This window comes from Labrus bergylta, chromosome 21 (assembly GCF_963930695.1).
Source record: "Labrus bergylta chromosome 21, fLabBer1.1, whole genome shotgun sequence".
Classification (NCBI taxonomy): Eukaryota; Metazoa; Chordata; class Actinopteri; order Labriformes; family Labridae; genus Labrus; species Labrus bergylta.
In genome coordinates, this window is record NC_089215.1 from 10,768,816 (window position 1) to 10,788,372 (window position 19,557).

The 19,557-nt window shown below is 39.7% G+C and overlaps 1 protein-coding gene across 1 annotated transcript in view; it reads right to left on the minus strand.

The window, feature by feature from the left end:
• Positions 1-19,557, minus strand: part of nrg3b (neuregulin 3b) — a 218,047-nt gene that overhangs the window by 20,353 nt on the left and 178,137 nt on the right. Inside the window, exons 3-5 of the mRNA XM_020642761.3 lie at positions 14,530-14,603; positions 6,633-6,659; positions 148-250 (exon numbers count right to left, since the gene is read on the minus strand). Of these exons, the coding sequence (XP_020498417.1) occupies positions 148-250; positions 6,633-6,659; positions 14,530-14,603 (204 nt within the window). The remainder of the gene's footprint in view (positions 1-147; positions 251-6,632; positions 6,660-14,529; positions 14,604-19,557) is intronic.

Consider the following 19,557-nt stretch of genomic DNA (forward strand, 5'->3'; position numbering starts at 1 on the left):
ACAATTTAGACATGATGCCCAGCTAAAACACCGTCTCCCTGACTCACACTTGGAATTTCATCGGGCTTCACGCCATGATAGTAAAGTGCTCTTTCTGCACAGCCGGGGGCATACGCTACTAATGTGGTGCTGGCTGGCATCACTCACTTGTTGCGGCGGTAGAGTGCCATACATGCCACTCCGAGCAGACAGATCCCCGAGGCGATGCTGAAGATGGACAGCACCTGCCTCTGGTAAGTGTCGCCGCTCTCTGTGGAAAGAAAGAATACAGTTCATGCCGCTGACTTTTTATGACACCAACAATATGGACTGTAGCTGTGAGCATGAACGCATTGTGCCATAAATTAACACACAGAACTCACACTAAATGATGGACGGACACACACTGCTACACATCCACCCACCATCTGCATTAGCATAAAGCGACCAGTGCCGCTGTCAGTAAATGTCAGCGTTTGAGCATGGGATAGGGACATGGCAGACACAGACAGGGCTTAGTGACATGTGCTAACTGAAGTGTGATAATCATTTCGTTCTGACAAACCCAGAAGGCAGTACCGATGGACTCTCTACACAGCAGGGGCAACACTGACTCTGTGTGCGTGTGTGTACTGTAATGTGTGTCAGCGTTCGGAGACTGATGGCGACAGGGAATTAGCAGAAAATGAATGCTCCCGGAGCCTCTTGTCAGACCCCCGCACATCAGCAGCAGAGGCTTAAGGTCAGATGCACTTGGGACAAAAAGCAGTTGATCCCAGCAGATATCTGTCTGACCCAGCTGCTGGAACGTGAAGCTGTGCTACTTAGCAGAGTGCAAAGTGGGTAGGCAAAGTCGTTGAATGGACAGGGAATTATCAAAAAACCCCATGTTTCAGGAAGAGGCGATCCATTACAAAAATAACAGCATTGGAAAAGCTTTCTAAAAAGCCTTAAATGTGATACTGGGTATTGTGAAAAACATTTCAATGCAACTAATAAAGGATTATTAAATCCTCCCCCCCCCCCTCAAAAATCGATGTTTCTTCTTCTCCAAAATTGTGGCCCACAGAGCAATACCTTCTAATTACATATAAAAAGTAATTGTGTAAAAAGTCTAATTCAAATTTAATTCATATAAATATTTCAAGTAACAATTTACTTGGCCAGTTGGTGCACCTTGTTTTTGCACTTTGCAAACTTGTCAAATTATGAGATTGTTTTCTCTAAAGATTGAGCCTGCTGCTTGTCTTGTATTAGGATGAAGAAATACCTCAACGCACATTGCTATTTTGACCGTAATACACATTTAGAACTTATCTTTTCCTTTATATTTATTCTATAAGTGTGTATTTAATACAAAGAGGAACTGATTTGGGGTTAATTGTTATGTAACATTAGCGTACAACACTGCTAGCTAAGAGTGTAGCGCTAGTCCAAGGTAAATCAGCTATCAGTGTGTTCCTTTAACACATTTTGCGGCTGTTTTTTTTCATAAAGTGAAGATAATAAAATAGCTGAAGGACAAAATAAAGCAGTTTCTCTGGCTATTGTTGGAGGACACAGGACAGGGCTATGTTTTTTATCATAAATTAGGATTCCCTCTGTGTGCTAAACCAGGTCATACAACAAGCATGACAGTCATCTTATATACATGAAGAGGAACTGCTTTTGGGTTAATTATCATGTGATATTTAGCTGTTATAACTGATAGAAAAGTCAAAGTTAGGGTAATTAAGTTACAAAAAGATTATCGAGTAGTTTCTCTTACAATGTTTGGTGGACAGATGGCAACAGGATGCGGGTAACGAAAGCTTAGCCTGTTTTAAAAGTCAGGAATCCTTTTGTGTGATTAAAAAATGCCACACAGCAAGTGTTGCAATTCAATCGTATTCTGGGTTAGTAGTGTACAGCTTTTAAAAATATGAAGTTACTTATACCCTTAAAAACCCCCAAAATAGAGCAGTTTATCTGGACCTCTTTAACTGAAACAGAATGGTCCACAAGTTAAGCTAATGTAAGATTAACCTGTTACAAAGTTTGGATTATGTTCCGGGTCACGTCATCTGGTAAAAATTGGTAGTATCTCTCTAATCTGCTGACGACTACTCAACAGAATTTGATTCTTCATGACCTTGAGACGTTACTCAATCACTCAAAACCAATAAATCTCTTTGTGCCTGAACTCACCGTCTTGAGTACCACAGGGTAAAGTGCAGAAAACATCCCCACAACCTGTTCCTGACCTTTTAGGGCTTGTTTATGGCTTTTGATGCTGTCAACAGAGAAGTGTCCTGGGAGGTCTTCTTGTCTGCACTGGTTTGTCAACTTGGCCCAACTTTTATTTTTAAGGGCATGGTGAATGATGGAGAGCTTCCTGTGGTCAAAGCTTACATTAAAGTCTGTTTGCATCATTTTCATCCCCCTGCATTACATCAGTGCTGCATCAACACATTTAAAGGATAGTGTGGTGCTTGTGAGTTCAAACAGGAGGGAAAACCTTTTAAATATTAGAGTGCTTCTGGCTAAAGATAAAGATAAAACATAAAAACTCCTGGAGTTAGAATATGTGGATATATACAGTATATATATATATATTTATACATCAGAGGTCCAAGCTGCCCACTCAGCTCCTGTGAGGAGGAGGCAAGAGGGAGTCAAAATATGAGCTGCAGGGGAGGCCAGCTGTGTCACACTATTGCATTTTTAAGACTGTCAAACACACAAATTGCTATGTGGAAATTTGTGGCCTTTTCGATATTAATAATATTGGGTTTAAACTCTTATATTTTAATGTTAGGTTGTTTTGCCAGCATTTTATCCACTCCCAAAGTCTAATTTGACGTGTGACTAACAAGTTCAGACATGTGCATTAAAGCCTGATGGAAATGATTTGTGATACCAATAATAATATTTGAGAATTACTTCAAACACCTATAATTATCTCTACTTAGACTAAAATCCATAAGACAACTCATGACCGAGTTGTTACAAAGATACTGTCAACATGGGGCAGTGTATTTTCCAGCAGAAAAAAAGCAAAGGTAAATACAGTATGACATTATGAGTTATGAGTCATTTTCATGGCAAGCATTAAAATAAATGAAAGAGGTTATATTAAGCAAAACCTAACCTAAGCAAAAAAATATTACCGAGAACTGCTGCTATTTAGTTGCCTTTGATGTTTTGACAGATTTCTGCATATATGCTGTTGCTAAAGCTGCAACAGTTTGGCACTTAATTGATGAATGAATCACATATCGAATGTATTGCCAAGTATTTTGATTATTGCTTGTGTTATGTACCTTGTGGTTAATGCTTCCATAACATAAGGATTTGCTACTTTTATTTGTCAGTTATGAAACTTTCTGAAGAGGTGTTGGTTTTTGGATTGTTGAAGCAATCAAATTGGGAAATGTTGATATTCGAAGACCAAAAAATAAACTGTTTAAAGAGGAAATATGTAACTAGTGTTTAAAATTGGTACTGCAGTCTGAATTCATTTGTCACCCCCTTACCCTTCCTCTCTAGAGTCGATTCCCACGCAGGATGCCATGTCGCGGGCAAGGAAGCTTCAGTGTTTAGCCAGCTCTGCATCGGTCTTAAAACCTTGTGTTTTAAACTCTCTCCATTTTTTAAAAGCATGCTATTGTCCTAGTTTTAACATGTTTCTGGTTGAAGAAATGCCTGCTTACATCACTGCAACACCGATTGCTTTGCTGTTTGCCTGGCAAACTTAGGGGTGTCCAAAACAGCTGAGAGGGGGTGCCTTAAAACTGCCTTCCGTCTCTGGTGAAAAAAAATATCAAACCATTTAATTTAGTAGATATCTTGCTTATTGCTCCTTTAAATGTGAAAGACTTCAGATTGATAAATTGAAAAAAGTTGTAAAGTCCTACAATGAGACATTACTGTCGGGGATATCAGCTCTGAGTAAAATCTGTCAGGCTCTTGTTTAGCATAATGGAACCTATCACATATTTCCCATGAGTTCTTTAACACTTAGTGTTGAAGCTGTCAAATCTCTTAATTCAAAGATTCTTGACTCGGCCTGTAATTTGTCAGCAGTATCATTGAATACCTTCAAGCAGCCTTTTGCCAATTAACACCAGAAAGTTGCTTCTGCTGTGTATTTGTTAAGGAAGACTATGTCACTAAGTATACGTATTACCCTTCGGAGGCCCTCCAGTCTATTACCATTTTTAAAATGACCTTCCAACAGCTGCATCTTTTCAGATATATGGAAAAAAAAAACATCTTTCCCTGCTGCCACACCATCAGACCACCACCTGAGACAAACTCCTCTGCTGCATTTTTTTTGGAAAGATGAAATAGGCTTTTGCAAAATCAGAACATGAAAACAACAGTTGTCTACAAAGCTCTGCTGAATGTCTGCAAGGAAAACCTAACATGGAGTCTGTATATAAAACCATTACAGGCCTTTAATGCCCTGAGCCTGTGAGGCATTGTTGAAATTAGAGGCAAAAGCATGTTGGGAAATGGAACCATGTCATATTGACACAAGGACAACACAATCCCATATGGCCGGCTATGCCATAGCCAGCACAATGACTTGATAAAAATACTATAATGAAGAGCATGCTACAATATAAGGATCCGTGACAAAATTGGGTGTTCAGCTTGAAATACATCAGGGGAAACTAGTGAGACACATAGAGCTGCAGCTGCCAGGCTAAAGAATGAAAGAAAATCAAAAGACAAGATCATATTTGGAGTACTCAATCCCACTTCAAACAGAGCTTTGCTGCAGTCTGACAGACTGTCTCAAGCTCAGACTGTCAAACATTAGACTTATATAACAACTATCAGAAGACTCATGGCTAAAGCAGAAGAAAAAGTCTTAATGGAACACAATGAAAAAGCACAATGAGCGTGCACTTACATCAGAGCCCCAAAAACTGTGTCTGTCTTCCGTCCAGCTATCAATCCATGCCTCCTGTTCTCATTTTCTCTAATGCATCTGCCCACCTGCAGCACCATTCTCAACTAATTTAGTCCTCGGATTAAAATCACTGAAGTGAGGAATGTTGTGTACAGCAGGGCAGGCGCTTCCCCTTTCAAAGCGCCTCCTCCTCCTCCTCCCTCCCTGCCTCGTATTTCCCCGCAGCAAGTGTGTGACATGACAGCAGTGTATGAAGTATGATGTTAATGGAAAACTTCACAGCAGGCAATGTTAGTTTTTTTTAATGTATGCACAAAAGGGAGCCTGAGAAGATGGCAAAGAGAAGATGGAAAACATCACGAGGGTGGTAGGTAGAGGCTGTGTGTGTGTGTGTGTGTGTGTGTGTGTGTGTGTGTGTGTGTGTGTGTGTGTGTGTGTGTGTGTGTGCGTGTGTGTGTGTGTGTGTGTGGGGTAAAACTGTATACTCCCTCTGGAAAAAAAGAACATTGTGTTATAAATGAAGAAAGAGGATTGGGTAATTTGTTTTTTTAAGATGTTTTTAACCACCTGGAAGCTTAAACAGCCCCAACACCAATAAGTAGAAATCCAAACTGGTCAACGTTTAAAGGCTTCTATTCCATTCACCATATTCACTCTGTGGTCATTTTCCTTTGACATCACACTCAGAGTGGGAAGCCAAAATGCTGCGATAATGTCAAACTGCTGTGTTCCAGGATGTTAGTCAAATAAATGGAGGTACCTAACATTTATTTTCAATTCACTGGCTCTTAATAAATGTGCAACAAAAAAAAGACATTTGGGAGAAAATACACTGGGACATCTGATCATATTTAATGTTCAAGAACGGTTTTCAAATATGTTGTTTTAACTTGAAATGTATTACGATGTCCCTCTGGATTTTTAATGTCCTTTGTCTTTACTGTTGCTAATAAGTCGAGATGACAATAACAACTTGCATCATTAAAGACAGAAGTTTGATATTATAACAGCACCCGAGTTTGAAAATTAGCCGCTGTGTGACTATCTTCAGTAATGATTCCAAAAGTGTGGGGTTTTGCCCCCTGATGGGCCGTAAAGGTGTTGCAGGTGAGGCACAAAATATTTACATTTAGATTTTTTTAAATACAATTTTAGAGTTTACAATTTGCACTTAGATTGATACTCACAAAAATGCTGGTCTATATTGATGGAATATATATTTGTACTATGTTACTGTAGGTCCAGCTTCACAGAGGATTGTTCTGTTTCTAAAATAAAAAAATATTATATATTTTTTTGTGTGTCACTTATTGACTGGGGTTGTTTAATCAAATGGTATTTATTTATTATTTCTGAGGTTTAGCAATGTCTGCTATGGATATATTTATAGTGTCTGTACAGACTTTTAGGTGAATAATGTGAAAATCCAGATTAAAAAAATGTCCACACTCTGAGCTAAACTCACCAAACATTCATTCAAGAAATGTACTGCAGCTGTGTCATTGCTCTTCCCTCATTACATCACTCCTCTGTGACAGCACTGCTCTCCACTCAGATGGAATACGCCTTATTCAACACCACAGTGTTTCCATGGCGACTGGCCCCGCATTAATTTTTTTGCCAAGGTGAGTGGCCTTGTTGTTGTGCTTGTGATTGTGTTTTTGTATGAAGCTTTGCACAGAGGTGCGCCATTTGGAAAAAAATAATACAAAAAATTGCGCACTTGACAAAGTAAATGAAAAAGTTCTCTTACCCATGAACTCGATCCCAAGTTCATCCGCTGTCGTGTTCAAAGGCAGGTGGGGGGGGGAGTAAACAGACAGGGAGAGAGGAAAAGAGAGACAGAGATAAAACAGTTACAACATGATGTGCCTCTATCTTTCTCAGAATTCACCTCAGGGAGACACACATGCAGCAAGTAGACCGTAAAGTTGGTTTGACGGCTTCCTCTGACATGCCCCCCCCCCCCCTTTTTGTGCACCAGGTAATGAGCCAGTCAGCCCTGGATGCTCACTATGCCTGTTCCAGTCTGAATTCACACTGCCTCCTATGGCTTGCAATGAAGAAAGAGAACAACAAAGATAAGGGGAGGCAGAGAGGATTAGAGGACGGATCGAAAAAAAATTAAGTTGAGAATGACATATCATATAGCTTTATGTCACTGACGTTGCCTTGCATAGGCCTTTTGTATTGATTCCAGCCCGAGGCGTTGTGGTAATTGTTCTCCTCCGTCTCCAAGCATGGCTTTGCAATATTCACAAGCTGGTCCCTTTAAGATGCAGGCATGCTCACCCATAGACATACAGTACTCTTGTCTGTATGAACACACACACACACACACATTTTGACTCTCTCTCTCTCTCTCTCTCTCTCTCACAATCTCTAGTCTTTCTTCATGCAGTTAAGTCCACCCCCCCCTCAATCCCAGTCCTCGGAAAACAGATAAAAAGGGAGCACTCGTGTTCCTTCAGACCAGACAGTGGCCCTTTTTCATGTCACTGTAATGTAATCTCATTTACATTAAAATGAAACCCTCACTAGTAATTGCTTTTCTGACAGAGGTGGTCTGAGTTTTAAATAGAATGCTGCTTGCCAAGCTCCTGACAGATTATGTGGTAGGCACTCTCAAAAAAATCACTGCCAACAGAAGAAGCAAAAAAAAAACATCTGTTCTATCTTTTCACGCATGCATTTTGATGGTGCCATGGGAAAATGTGTCATTGTGCTGGCTTCATGAGTTTGAGGAAAAATAACAACACCCCAGAGGACTGGAGTGAGATTCAGATATGGAAAAGACAAACATCATTTTGGTTAAATGGATTATGAAAATCAGTACACAAGGTGTTCTCAGTATACAAAGCAGTGTGACTGGAGGAAGTAGGTCATTCCCTAAAAAAGGTGAATGGTCAAATTTGAAACAGCTAGCTTACATGTGACATTTGGGTCAGAGTTCAGAGTGCATTTGGACCATTAAAGGTGAAATTCTGAATTCATGTTCTAATCCAAGTGTGTTCTACTGACGCTCTGACTGCCAGGCCATTATCGCTGCCATTGTTGCAGATAACTAGAGAGGGAAGCGGGTCTGAAATATCTAAATTGATAAATCAATTTTCACATTCATTCATGTTGTATTTCAATGGAAGAGAGTGCAGTTCTTCATTTCCTGATTTATTTCAAGGCAGCCTTTTGGATTATTTCCCAAATGCTGCATTGATTACTCATTTAATAATTTCAAAGCAAGTCAAAGAAATGTTAAAAACTAACAAAGCTTCTGGAAATTTGGCTTGAAATACTGAAGACTATGTCGAGAGTCTTGTTAAGCGTCGACAAAAAGCGTCTACAAAAATCACACATTGTTTGGCATGGCCTATCACAGGTTGATTGAAATCTACCTGCCTCTGCATAACAATGACTCGTGTACAATAGGTGTTCAGAAGCCCAACAAAAAATTATATATATCAAAGTTAACAATCAGCTCTTGCAACCTTAACTCAGACCCAGAGTTTCTTCTGAAAGTTAAAAAAGCAATGCTAAATGTTGGGATTGTGGTGTTAGCCAGTGCTGTATATTTATGTACAGTAGCTAAGTACCTTAGCTGCCTTTTAAATGAATAGATCATCAATTACCAAAATTAAACTCCAGCCACCAAAACTACAAAAATAGACTTCCACTGAGCAATACTTGGCTCAGGAAGAACACAAGTTGGTAACAGCCAAACACAGGGGTATGAATGTTAGGTTAAGGATTGAGACTGACTTCTTATACTTTTTAGATGCTATTCATTATGTTCACAATATAGTAAGTAAGCATTTGTGGATTTGGGTTTAACAGCAACTCTATTCAATGCTGCAAATATACAATTTTCCAATTTAAAGGTATGACTGGATGATTCAGATATGGACTACACTTTTTTTTGCCAAGGTCTTTCTCGCACAGTGGCAGAAACACTTGCCAAAGCCAATAAAGTGAATTCAGTATCTTGCTGATGTTGCTTGATCAGTATCACCCATTCAAGGCATCTCCTTTGATCGCCCATGGCAACAGCCAACACTTTCCCACTCTAAATCGCCTCGACTGTCACAGCCTCTACAGATGATGTCATTACAACACTGATGCACATCCTTTCCTCTGGAATTGGCATGTCTGGAGACATTCACCAATCATAATATGAGCTGGCTGCCAATCCCTCACGCTGGCAAGTCGGGGCATCCTGGGGATTCGCTTTACAGGGCCTTGAGGAGGCTGGGAGAATACCTGTGCATCATGTCAGATGCTCTTGGCCCGATTAAGAGGCAGAAATCTGGCGAGTGGGAGAAACAATGGCGGGAGTTAATCAAATCCTTAATCCCCTCCTCCACTTGGGTGAGCATGGAACTAGGGAGTCAGTGCGTCTGGGTTTGTGTGTGCGTGTGCAATATTGAACCATATATCTAGTGTAGCCACTTACTCAACACCTAATATCTACAGGAGATTAATAGTTTAAATTATAGGCTTGCCGCCTTCCTCTTTGTAATGCGGTGGGCTAATACAAAAAGCCTACTCACCTTCAATCCTTCAATCTTCCAACAAACATCATCTCACAGACTGAACAAGCTCAACAGAACACTATTGAGCAAATTCAAACTGCGGCCATCTTTTTCTTACTTCACACTCAGGCCCTGAGTCACTAAAAATAGATGCAGTGACTAATAGCTACAAGGATTGGGCATCATTTGCTCCTGCTATCTGCTCTGTCTCAAGGTCTGATTCACATTAATGTCCTATTGATGCTCGGACGCAAACACCCCAAATGTTGTCCTGCTCAGTGCCGTTTGCTCTTGTGTTGCATCTGCATGTTTATTCAGATGCAACACAAGTGGATAAGCCATCTGCACCTTTACTCAGCACGGAGATGTGCTCTCATGCTGACGGAGCTCAGTTCTGTCCACAAATAGATGATGAACTTGATGTCTGCTCCAGACCATCCAGACAAGTCAATGAATTGTCCAGCAGCTGACAGCCCCGGACTGATTTAACCCCTGGTTATATTCATAATTGTAAATAATGAATGAGTTATATTTACAGACTTTAATTAGAGATAATTTAATTTAAGTCAGAGGAATAGATTTCCTGATCATGGTGAAGTTTGCGTGTAACATCCCTTATAAATACTGGGCGCAGTTACCACCAAGTCTCAACAAACTGTCATTTTTTTCCCACTCTAGCTGCGTGTGGCTATCAGCACCAGTGTGTTAATCAGATGCTTTTTGCAATGAGGCAGATTTGCATAGAAAGGAGCAAATTCTTCCCCAAATCACTGGACACAGGGACACTGGACACTGTGTTTAGTGTAGCTGAATCAGATGGTGTCTTTTCGTCTCATTTGCACACGTTTAGCAGGTGCAAAAGCTGCACAATCCTTTTGTGAATCAGAGAGTGTGAAGTTCTTATTCCTTTGACCCAGTTTGTGATGTAAATGAAGGGTAGGCTATTTGAAATGTTTTTGTAATTTCACTAAATTAATGAACAACTGAAAAAGAGAGTGATTTGGCAAGATTTGAAATGGGACTGTATTAAATCACCCCTTGGCAACAGTCAGACATCAGCTACTGTTAGCATTTATGCACTTTGTAGCCAGTGTTATCGTAATCAGCATTTAGCTCATGGGTAATCCAATATGTTGTTTTACTTTGATACGAAACCCAACGTCCCTCCAGACATTCACTTTTTATTGTTTTTTGTTAAAAATAAATTTGGAAGCAGGGATATGACAGCCATCATCAAATACCCTGCATTTATGCAACTTACAACCTTGATTAGAGTATTTCATCATTATACCAGCATTTCAGCTTCCCACCCTGAGAGTGACATCAGAGTAAAATGGTCGCTAAGAGAAAAGGGTGGCTTTACCCTGAAAATAAATTGGGTTTCTTACTAGGTATAATCTAAACTGCAGCCTTCCTACTCTCCCATGCCTCCAATTAAAGGCCGCGCCACTTCCCCACTGTGCACCGATATGTAAGATGGCAGCACCTTCTTCTCCCCTCAATTCTAAAGAGGGGCTCACAGCGGTGCAGCTGGAGTACCTGGCAGGGGGCCTTTTTCCCTTTTGTCCCTGCGCTTTTGAGAAGCGGGCGACACAACTCTGCTTCTATTTTCTACCTGTGTAAAGATGTGTGTGACTGAGTCGTAGTCTGCACTGCTCTTTTGAGAGGCTGCTTCATTGCTGGTCAATAACGAGACAAAGAATCAGAGAGCGATGGATGATTGGTGAGAGTAGAGTTGCTTGGAGATTGATTTTAGAAAAAAAAAGGAAAATGAAAAATAAAGTGTGCACAGATGAAACTTTTTTTAACGCCAGGGTTTGAATTGAATATAAAGCCGACACATCAATGAAAGAAAATGTAGAGTCAAACTCTGCATGCATTCCACTGCAGCTTGTCATTGTTGTTGCCAGTATGTGCATGTTTGTGTGTATGTTATTACATGATTTGCCTCTGAAAGGAGGATAATCCTCCAAACCCTTGGTAATCTGGGTAAATTTTAGATTAGTCTGTATCAACAGAGATCAAAATAGGCTTCAGTCCTCTGGAAAATCTTCCAGGGCCCTCTCATCCCTTACGGTGGGGGAGCGATTGTGGCCAAACAGTTAACTGTGGTAACAGGTGCATGCGTGGCTCTGCAACCCAAGACTATTTGCATGCAGTTTTGTATCACAGCTGTCAGTACATTTGTTTCAAGATAAAACACTTCTGAATGGGGCCCATCATGATCTTCAGATCATATTATATTTTTTGGAAAAGCACGCTGTATATATGTGTGTTTGTAGTGTTTAAAGCAGAGGGGGATGGTTATGGTGTTACTGTAGCAAAAAACATGCTTCTACTAAAGACTGCCCGTGCTGCAGACACCACAGACCCAGGTGAAGCTCACGTTAGCTCGGTAGACCAAGGAGGAGACTCAAGCAGTAACTCTGTTAGTAACTAGCTTTCATGGAAGTGACTAGTAACTACTTTTCAGTATTGGCCCAACACTGCACATATGTGACTCGAGGTGTTGCTCATTCACCATTTTTATGTGGAATTAATGCTAATTTCTCAGAATATAGTGTTCAAGAGGACATTGAGGTATAAAAGTGACATGTGGTGAATTGTATTTCTTTATTATTTTATGAATTTATATCCCTTTCTATCAACTGTTTTTGGACTCTGAACTCAGCTCTGGTTATAGCTCTTAAATGTTGAAAATTCTTAAAAAAATAAGCTGTAGTAGATTTTTAAGTTTTATAGTATTTTTGTGCTAACTTTGGCTCATTGTTTGCTCCTATAGCTTTGTTTGAAGTGTGTTGAGTAGCCTTGAGCTAAAGCAGCAGCACTACAAACAAAGCTTAGTAAGTCAGGAGTTAATGTTGTTTTCCTGGAGACTCCTACTCTTCAGTATCGTGTTTACCCACATCCTGATTAAACTGTTTTATAGGCTTACCTTAAGCGACTGTAAAAGACGCGTGTCCCCTAAAACACAGTTTTGTAGTCACAAAGGGTATATTGCATGTTTAATCCACTGACGAAATCCATCCATTTTAATTTCCTGCTTCAATCCATTCTGTTATGTTGTGAGATGATCTCTTTCCAAGAATGATTAAGGTGAAATTCATTTTGGTAAGCTCATACACTACAGAAAAATATCCAAATTCCCAAATAATGACAAACATTGAAGTGAGAAATTTATTCACAACATCTTACATCAATCATTTAAAATGTTTGGAATCTCAGCAGCGTATTGCCTTATTCATATTTAATAAATAAACACATTACTAAAGTAGACATAACTGTAATTATTTATTCTTTGACATGACAATGTCCTGATCTGAACACAAACTGATTCCTGCTTTTAATAACTCAAATAAATCCTACTGTGAAAACTGAAACATGTCTCTTGACACTGGCTTGTGACCCCATTAATGGGCTTACAGTGGAAATCAAACAGGAGGCAATCAGGGCTCTGTTTTCTTTCTGACATTTGGTGCAGAGGAGGCAAGTCACTCCATTAAACAGTGTGACTTTGTAAAGCGGAAAGAAGGCCGGAGGCCTCCGATTTCACACCTTGTACCTCGGACCTTGTACAGAGATTTTTATCTCTGTAACTACGCTGCACATTCTGTTGAGAGGATTCAAAGACTGTGGAGGAAATTGTTTGTCATGACAACAGGAAACGGCATATTTCCCTTTCCCTTCAGTGAGATAAAAGTGAATCAAGATTAAAGACCATAATAAAAGATAGTGGAGCTTTTATGCACAGAGTTTAATTCTAATGTCTGTATGGTAGCACTTTGTCTACAGAGGCTAATAAAGAGGCATCGTCTCATGATATGTGTAGTCATGAAATCATGTTTTTTATGGCTCTAATAATGGCCAAATTAAGATTGAAAAGACGATTTTCACATTATGACACTATTCCAAAATTTATGACTACCTGTTTGGAAGAGAAATTACGTAATATTGAAATAAGCCGAAAAAAGAGATGCAACGAAAAAAAAATTAATACTGCAGCGAATATATTAACACTAAATCCCGAAAGATTTTCCTCACTTATAGTATCTTAATTTTTAACAGCCCAGTGTTAATTATTCAGTCTGATTGGTCAATTACAGCGTTCTACTGGTCGTTTTTTATTTTTGTTGTAACAGACTGCTGCTATGATAATCAGACTTGGGCACAAGTTTGATTAAATCATTTGGAGGATGATATCAGTCGTATCAACATGCAGAAAGAAGTCGAAATAACTTTAACAGCAGGCAATGAAGAAAGGAGGACAGGGAAAAGAGGTCAAAGAAGATGTTTAAGAAACAAGAAGTTGTATAACAGAGATATGAACATAACTTGTGAATGCACATAAACACAACAAACACTGGGCTGTGGCAGTGTTTAGAGAGTGTTTCATGGAAAAGAAAAGTGTCAACCCACTTTGACAAGAACGGACACAAAACCTGATCAGGTGATCCTGAGTCAAGCTCCTGTTCACTTCGTCTGACTTCATGGGAAAAAAAAAATAAAAAATGTTTTTAGTGGAATTTGAATTGCTATGTTGACACGTTTTATGAAAGTGCATTTTCAACAGTGACTCTCTGTGGGATTATTGTTGAGCTGAGGGAATCTAAATGAATGATTTCCTCGGTAGGTAGCCGTAACGTACAGTGAGTGGGTTGTTAAAGAGAAAAAAACCTTCAGGAAGACACAAAACGCTGGTTTTTCTTTGGACTTTTACAACCTGCTCACTCTGAACCGTCCATTTCATAAATATCCTCAATTTCCTGTGTTTTTATTTATTTTTTAACCTTAAGAGTAAAATCACCGCAGAGAACAGAGCAGGGATGAAGGGATATAAACATGGGAAGCAAACGTTCCCTCCAGTTGGACTCAAACCAATGGATTTACTGAGGTTGATGCTTTGAAGATAGTTTTCTTATGCGGTCTAAGGGCCCGGAGGACAGCTCAGTCCTGTGCCGCTAGTGTTAATGTAAGACACTTGATTTATATTTATCGTGCAGATTGATATTGTACAGTTAGAGATATGCTGGAGGGCATGTAATGCATTTGGTTTGAATTAGTTTTTTATGTCTTAGATCAATACACTAGCACTGTAGGATATAAAAAAGAGAAAATTAAACGTACTTGGGTCTGACAGGATAGCATCCGTCTTGGGTACAAACTGGTCACAGCGGAGTCCATGGTAGCCCTCTTTACACCTGAGAGAGAAAGAGAGAGAAAAAGAAGGATATTTTGAGATTAGAAGAAAGACAAACCATGCCAGAAGATCGTACAGCATGAAGTACCATCTGAGCAGTCTTCAGATAAAGAAAGTTAAGGGCACGAAATGTAAAAAGAAGAATGAATGGCACTCATAGGACTGAGGTGGAAGACGGAGATACACAGAAAGTGTAGAGAGGGGTGGTGTGAGAAGAAAGGCAGATAGTTTGGGCATTCCTAAGCAGTGCCTGCAGCCTCACTGATAGCACATGACTGACAGGAATGCCAGGTCCCTGTGGAAGAAAATGCCGAACTGGGACTGAGAGTACTTGGCGCGATGCAGGCGACGCCAGATCTACAGTGAGGAGGGAAGCTGCCACAGTTGGAACGCTCGTATAAACAACGTCCTGGCACGGTTTAGTTATTTGCCTTCATGATCAAATGAAGATCCCTGACGCCCCCAGATCCCCCAGCAACTGTCATAAACATAACCACAGAAGTATGAAGTTTGGCCATGTCACTCGCAACACTTCAGACCATTTAAAATGCCAAAAACTTATAATTGTTATACATTATAATACAAGTAAAGTGCTGGCTTTTCAGCTAAAAACAAAATAAAAAATGTATTTTCAGAGTTAAGAGGTTTATTTTAGGTAAACTTTTAAAGTTGCACATAAATTCAGGACACAAATAAAAGTTTTTGGAGTTGTTCCTCATCCCTCATTTGGCACAATCCTCAGTAGTTTTTTTGTTGTTGTCTCAAAGAGGACTTAGGCACTTTTTATTTCCATCTTCAACAGTGGCCATACTGTGAGCACATTCAGTGGGATGATCCGCCCCTCTGCTCTCTCACGGCTTAAGGGAGACAATTGGGGGATTTGCTTTGATGTGTCTGTTTCAACATAAACTTGCACATGAGTGAGCGATATGTCAGCATTGTCTATGTTTCCCCTATTCCATCGGCCCATGACATACTGTAGGGAAACTACGGAGATTTACACAAGCACCATTATCCATCAATATATGTGTCCCCCACATTTCCACCAGTGTCGTCCAGCCCACTTGTTGTATAATGAATAGAATGAGTGATGGGTAGCTGTGGACCATTCAGTCTTACTCAGCCTGGTTTGACCCGATAGCTTGCAGGAAAAAAAAACAACAACAACACTGGCAACAACTTGGAGCTGTTTCAAACAAACTGAGCAGCAGTGGAGATCACAAGTTGTTGGTTAAGGCCAAGACACGAGTGAAAGCTGTGAAAGACTGTCATCTTTCTTTGTTTTTATTTTCTCAAGCTTCGGCTCCATTTGTTCAGTAATTTTACGCCCAATATGTGCAGTTTCTTAGCTCACTTGCTTCCTCTGTAATTGGTCTGGAACTTCACAATTGGTGAAAATGAACAGGATACATTGAACAGTCCTTTACTTTACAAACCCTGAGCTAATGGTATTGCTTAACTGTGCACGTTTACTTTAGGTGTCATTTTGTTCTGGCACATTATAACTCCCAAGTGATTAATTACTCCATCTTGGTCCATGGAAGAAGATGTTTGTTTATTGAATTTATTGAATTAGGACAGTGCACATTAATCAACATACTGGCACGACGCGTCAATGTAAATAAGACAGAAATAGCACATTAGCTGAATTTAGTCCTGAGGCAGGTAATAACAAAAAAAAATAAAACAAAGTTACAATTAAAGCACTCCTCAAAGGACAATTAACAAAACAACACAGCACAGATCAACAGATGACTGTTCATAATGAGTCTGGTTTTACTCGAGGTTTCTGCCTCTTAAAAGGACATTTTTTCCTGCTACTGTAACTTTGCTTACGTTGCTTAGTGCTCATCATGGATAATATAACAATGAGTAAGCTCTTTACCTGCTTTTTGTAAAGTGTTTTGAGGTAACATTTGTTATGAATTGGGGATATACAAATAAAGATTGATTGAGAGAAAAACTCACAGTTTAACTTACAACATGGACACAGTTAAACAGACGTACAGTTAATGGTTAACAAGTTGATGATCTATGTAAAAGCACAAATGCTTGCTTGGGTTCGAAGTCAAGAGGCATCAATTGGCTAAATAATCAAGGGACTTTAATTAAGAATACTGGAGTCTGATCATGTGGAATTTTTTAAAAATGGTTGACTGCTGGTAGTGTTAGCTATTTAACCTAATTCCATTATGTTATTGTTCGTAATTTAGCTTAATCCAAAATATTTTCCTAAACCTTACTGAATCCTTTGGTGCCTAAATGCTTCACTTTGTTTGACTGCTAGTCACTTCTTTAGACTTGTAGGTGTATTTTCTTTGCTGAAAATGGCTTCCTGTTGCTACTTAAGTCAGAGGAGAGAGAGCCAAGACAACATTTGTGGGCGAAAAATCAAAACAATGAGCTAAAAGATGACACAAATCTTAAAGAGGGAGATTGGTAGTTTTCCCTTTCACATACTATTATTAAAGATGGCCATTTGATCCATTTTTAATGTAAAACAAGTGCAGTTAACCTTTTTTTCTTTTTACATTGAAACATTTAATGACAGGTGTTACAGAAGGTGAGTTGGAAAGCTTTTAAGATCTCCCTGCTGTTAAGTGTGGTCAGCAGCCTGTCAAGCTGCAGGGCGTGATTGTTGTAACCCGTTATTTAACATTAGGTGGCTGTTGAAAACTCCCCAATTACACCTGTCATTACTGCTCAAGTGCTCATTGGATGTGTAAAAAAAAACCGATTAACTCTCAAATTTCAAACTTATTATTCCCAAAGGAATGCACACAAAAGGCTACCAAGGCAACCAAAGGAGGGGATAAAGAACCTGATTATTTATTGTCATTTTTTCTCCCACAACAGACTTCTACTTCCTAATCAGGCTAAAGAAATAAAAAATAAAAAAACTTCCATAAACTCTCTTTCCAACTCTTTCACACACAAATAGAGTATACATGTGAAATAGTTGTGCTATAATGTTCTGCAGTTCAGCACACAGTTACAATTTACTGTGGACTGAACCTATAAACAAATATTTTGGGGTTAAAGCAAGTTCACACATTCAGCTGATGTTACTTTGTATGCAGATGATACCTTCATATAACGCCAATGAACTGAGAAGATGTTTAAAATTAAAGATACAAATGTTTTAGATGTTAAATGAAAAGGGTTGATTGAGAGAGAAGTTTGAAATCTTAAAAGGTGTTTTGAAACTCCAGGCACAGCTGGTTTTTATGTTCTTTCAGGGGAGGCTCACTTTTGCAGCTATTAGATCCCCATGATCTAATATAATAACTTTTTCTGTCCTCAAAAGCTTTAGCGGGATTGTCGTGGTCATAAAGCACACAGTATGAATCTCAGCACTGACGGGGGGAGGGGGGGGGAGGGGAGGGGGGGAGAAAAAGGCAAAAGCCAACATGATTTAAGTGATTGGAAAGTGTACAGTAAGTAATGCAGAGTCTCCTTTTAAAAAGTTAGCCCTAATCAGTACAGAGATATAGACCATTAAATCAGACAGAGGAATGGAATATGCAAAGGAATATGCTATATGATGCGTAAAGCAGCAGCCCAGATGACAAATGGAAAGATAAAAGATTAATTACCAAATTAAAAGTGCTAGTGTATAGGAGAAATAAAAGGGCCACAGTGGCCGAGGTTCAAGCTAAGAGATAATCACAGAAAGAGCTTACTTATCCCACAGTGATTGTAATTGTTTGACTTTAGGTTTGACCAACATTCGTGTTTCCTTGTGTTCCTTTGTTTGGTACCAAAAAAAAAAGCTAGAACTGTGCCTTTATTGTCAGCATGCTTAACTGAGTCAAACAGCCAATCATGTTCTGTAATTTCTGGGAGGAACTCGAGACAACCACTCAGATTTCAAGGGTAAATCATCCCTCCCCTCCCATTTCTTGGCTCTGGCCTACATCACACCTTCTCTCCCTGGGTGTGAGCTTAGATGCCTTGTTAGTATTCTGAATCACAAACCCAAAGGCAGAAAGTCTGTCTGGCTATCTGTTTATGTCTGGGCTTGCTTTCTGTTTGTCTACGTCTCTATCTCTCCCCCCCCCCTCTCTTCCTTCTAGCATCTTTGTAGCACTGTGAAACAAGCTCAGCCATCCTTCAATGAGATGCAAACAATGCTTTGTAAAAGTGTTTGTGCGAACGTGCCACCGAATGCCTGAATGGATGACAAACAATGTGAGATAATGACACGCTTTTGAGTATGTGTTTGGGTGTGGGTCGCAAATGGGGGGAAATAGGAGAACAAAAAGAGTGAAATTTCTGAAAAGGAACCCAGATGTTTGTGTTTTCATATTTGGATTTGGGCACATATGACAGCTTTTTCGAGTGTGTGTTTACACCCTGCAGCAGCTAGTGTTAGTACAAGCATCAGCTTTAGACTCGGAGCATGTTTTTCCGCATGGCTCCAGAGCTGTATGTGACTACCCATCTGCTTTTAACACATGTTCCAGCCACAGAGAAAACACACCTCTGAGTCTGGAGGATGACAGAGGGGTGGGGAGTGCTGCCTCACAGCTAATCACCATCCTGCCTGCTAATTACTGCTAAGAAAAATGGGGGATAGTTTAAGCCTAAGGGGAGGGAAAAGAGGTTACAGGAGGAGGGGAAGGGACAGGGATGTGAGCATGTCAAGCAAGCTTTTCATTTACCCTCTGATGCAGGAACATATTTGCTTCCACATGTCCAATAAAATAACAGCATATGAGCTGTTACTGATGAGGCAGAGGGGAGGGCGCTGATTGGAAGTGCAGAACTGCTCCCAGAGGGTTGAGCACTTGCTGAACTCATCACCATCAGACTCCTGTTTTTGTGGCACAATATCTAGTGGTCATTAACAGTATTAAAAAGATAATTTTACAGAATATAGAAAATAAGGAATTTTTCCCACAATGTTTTCACCATGTGTTAAAAAGACAAAAGTTTATTTGCAGGTTTTTGCT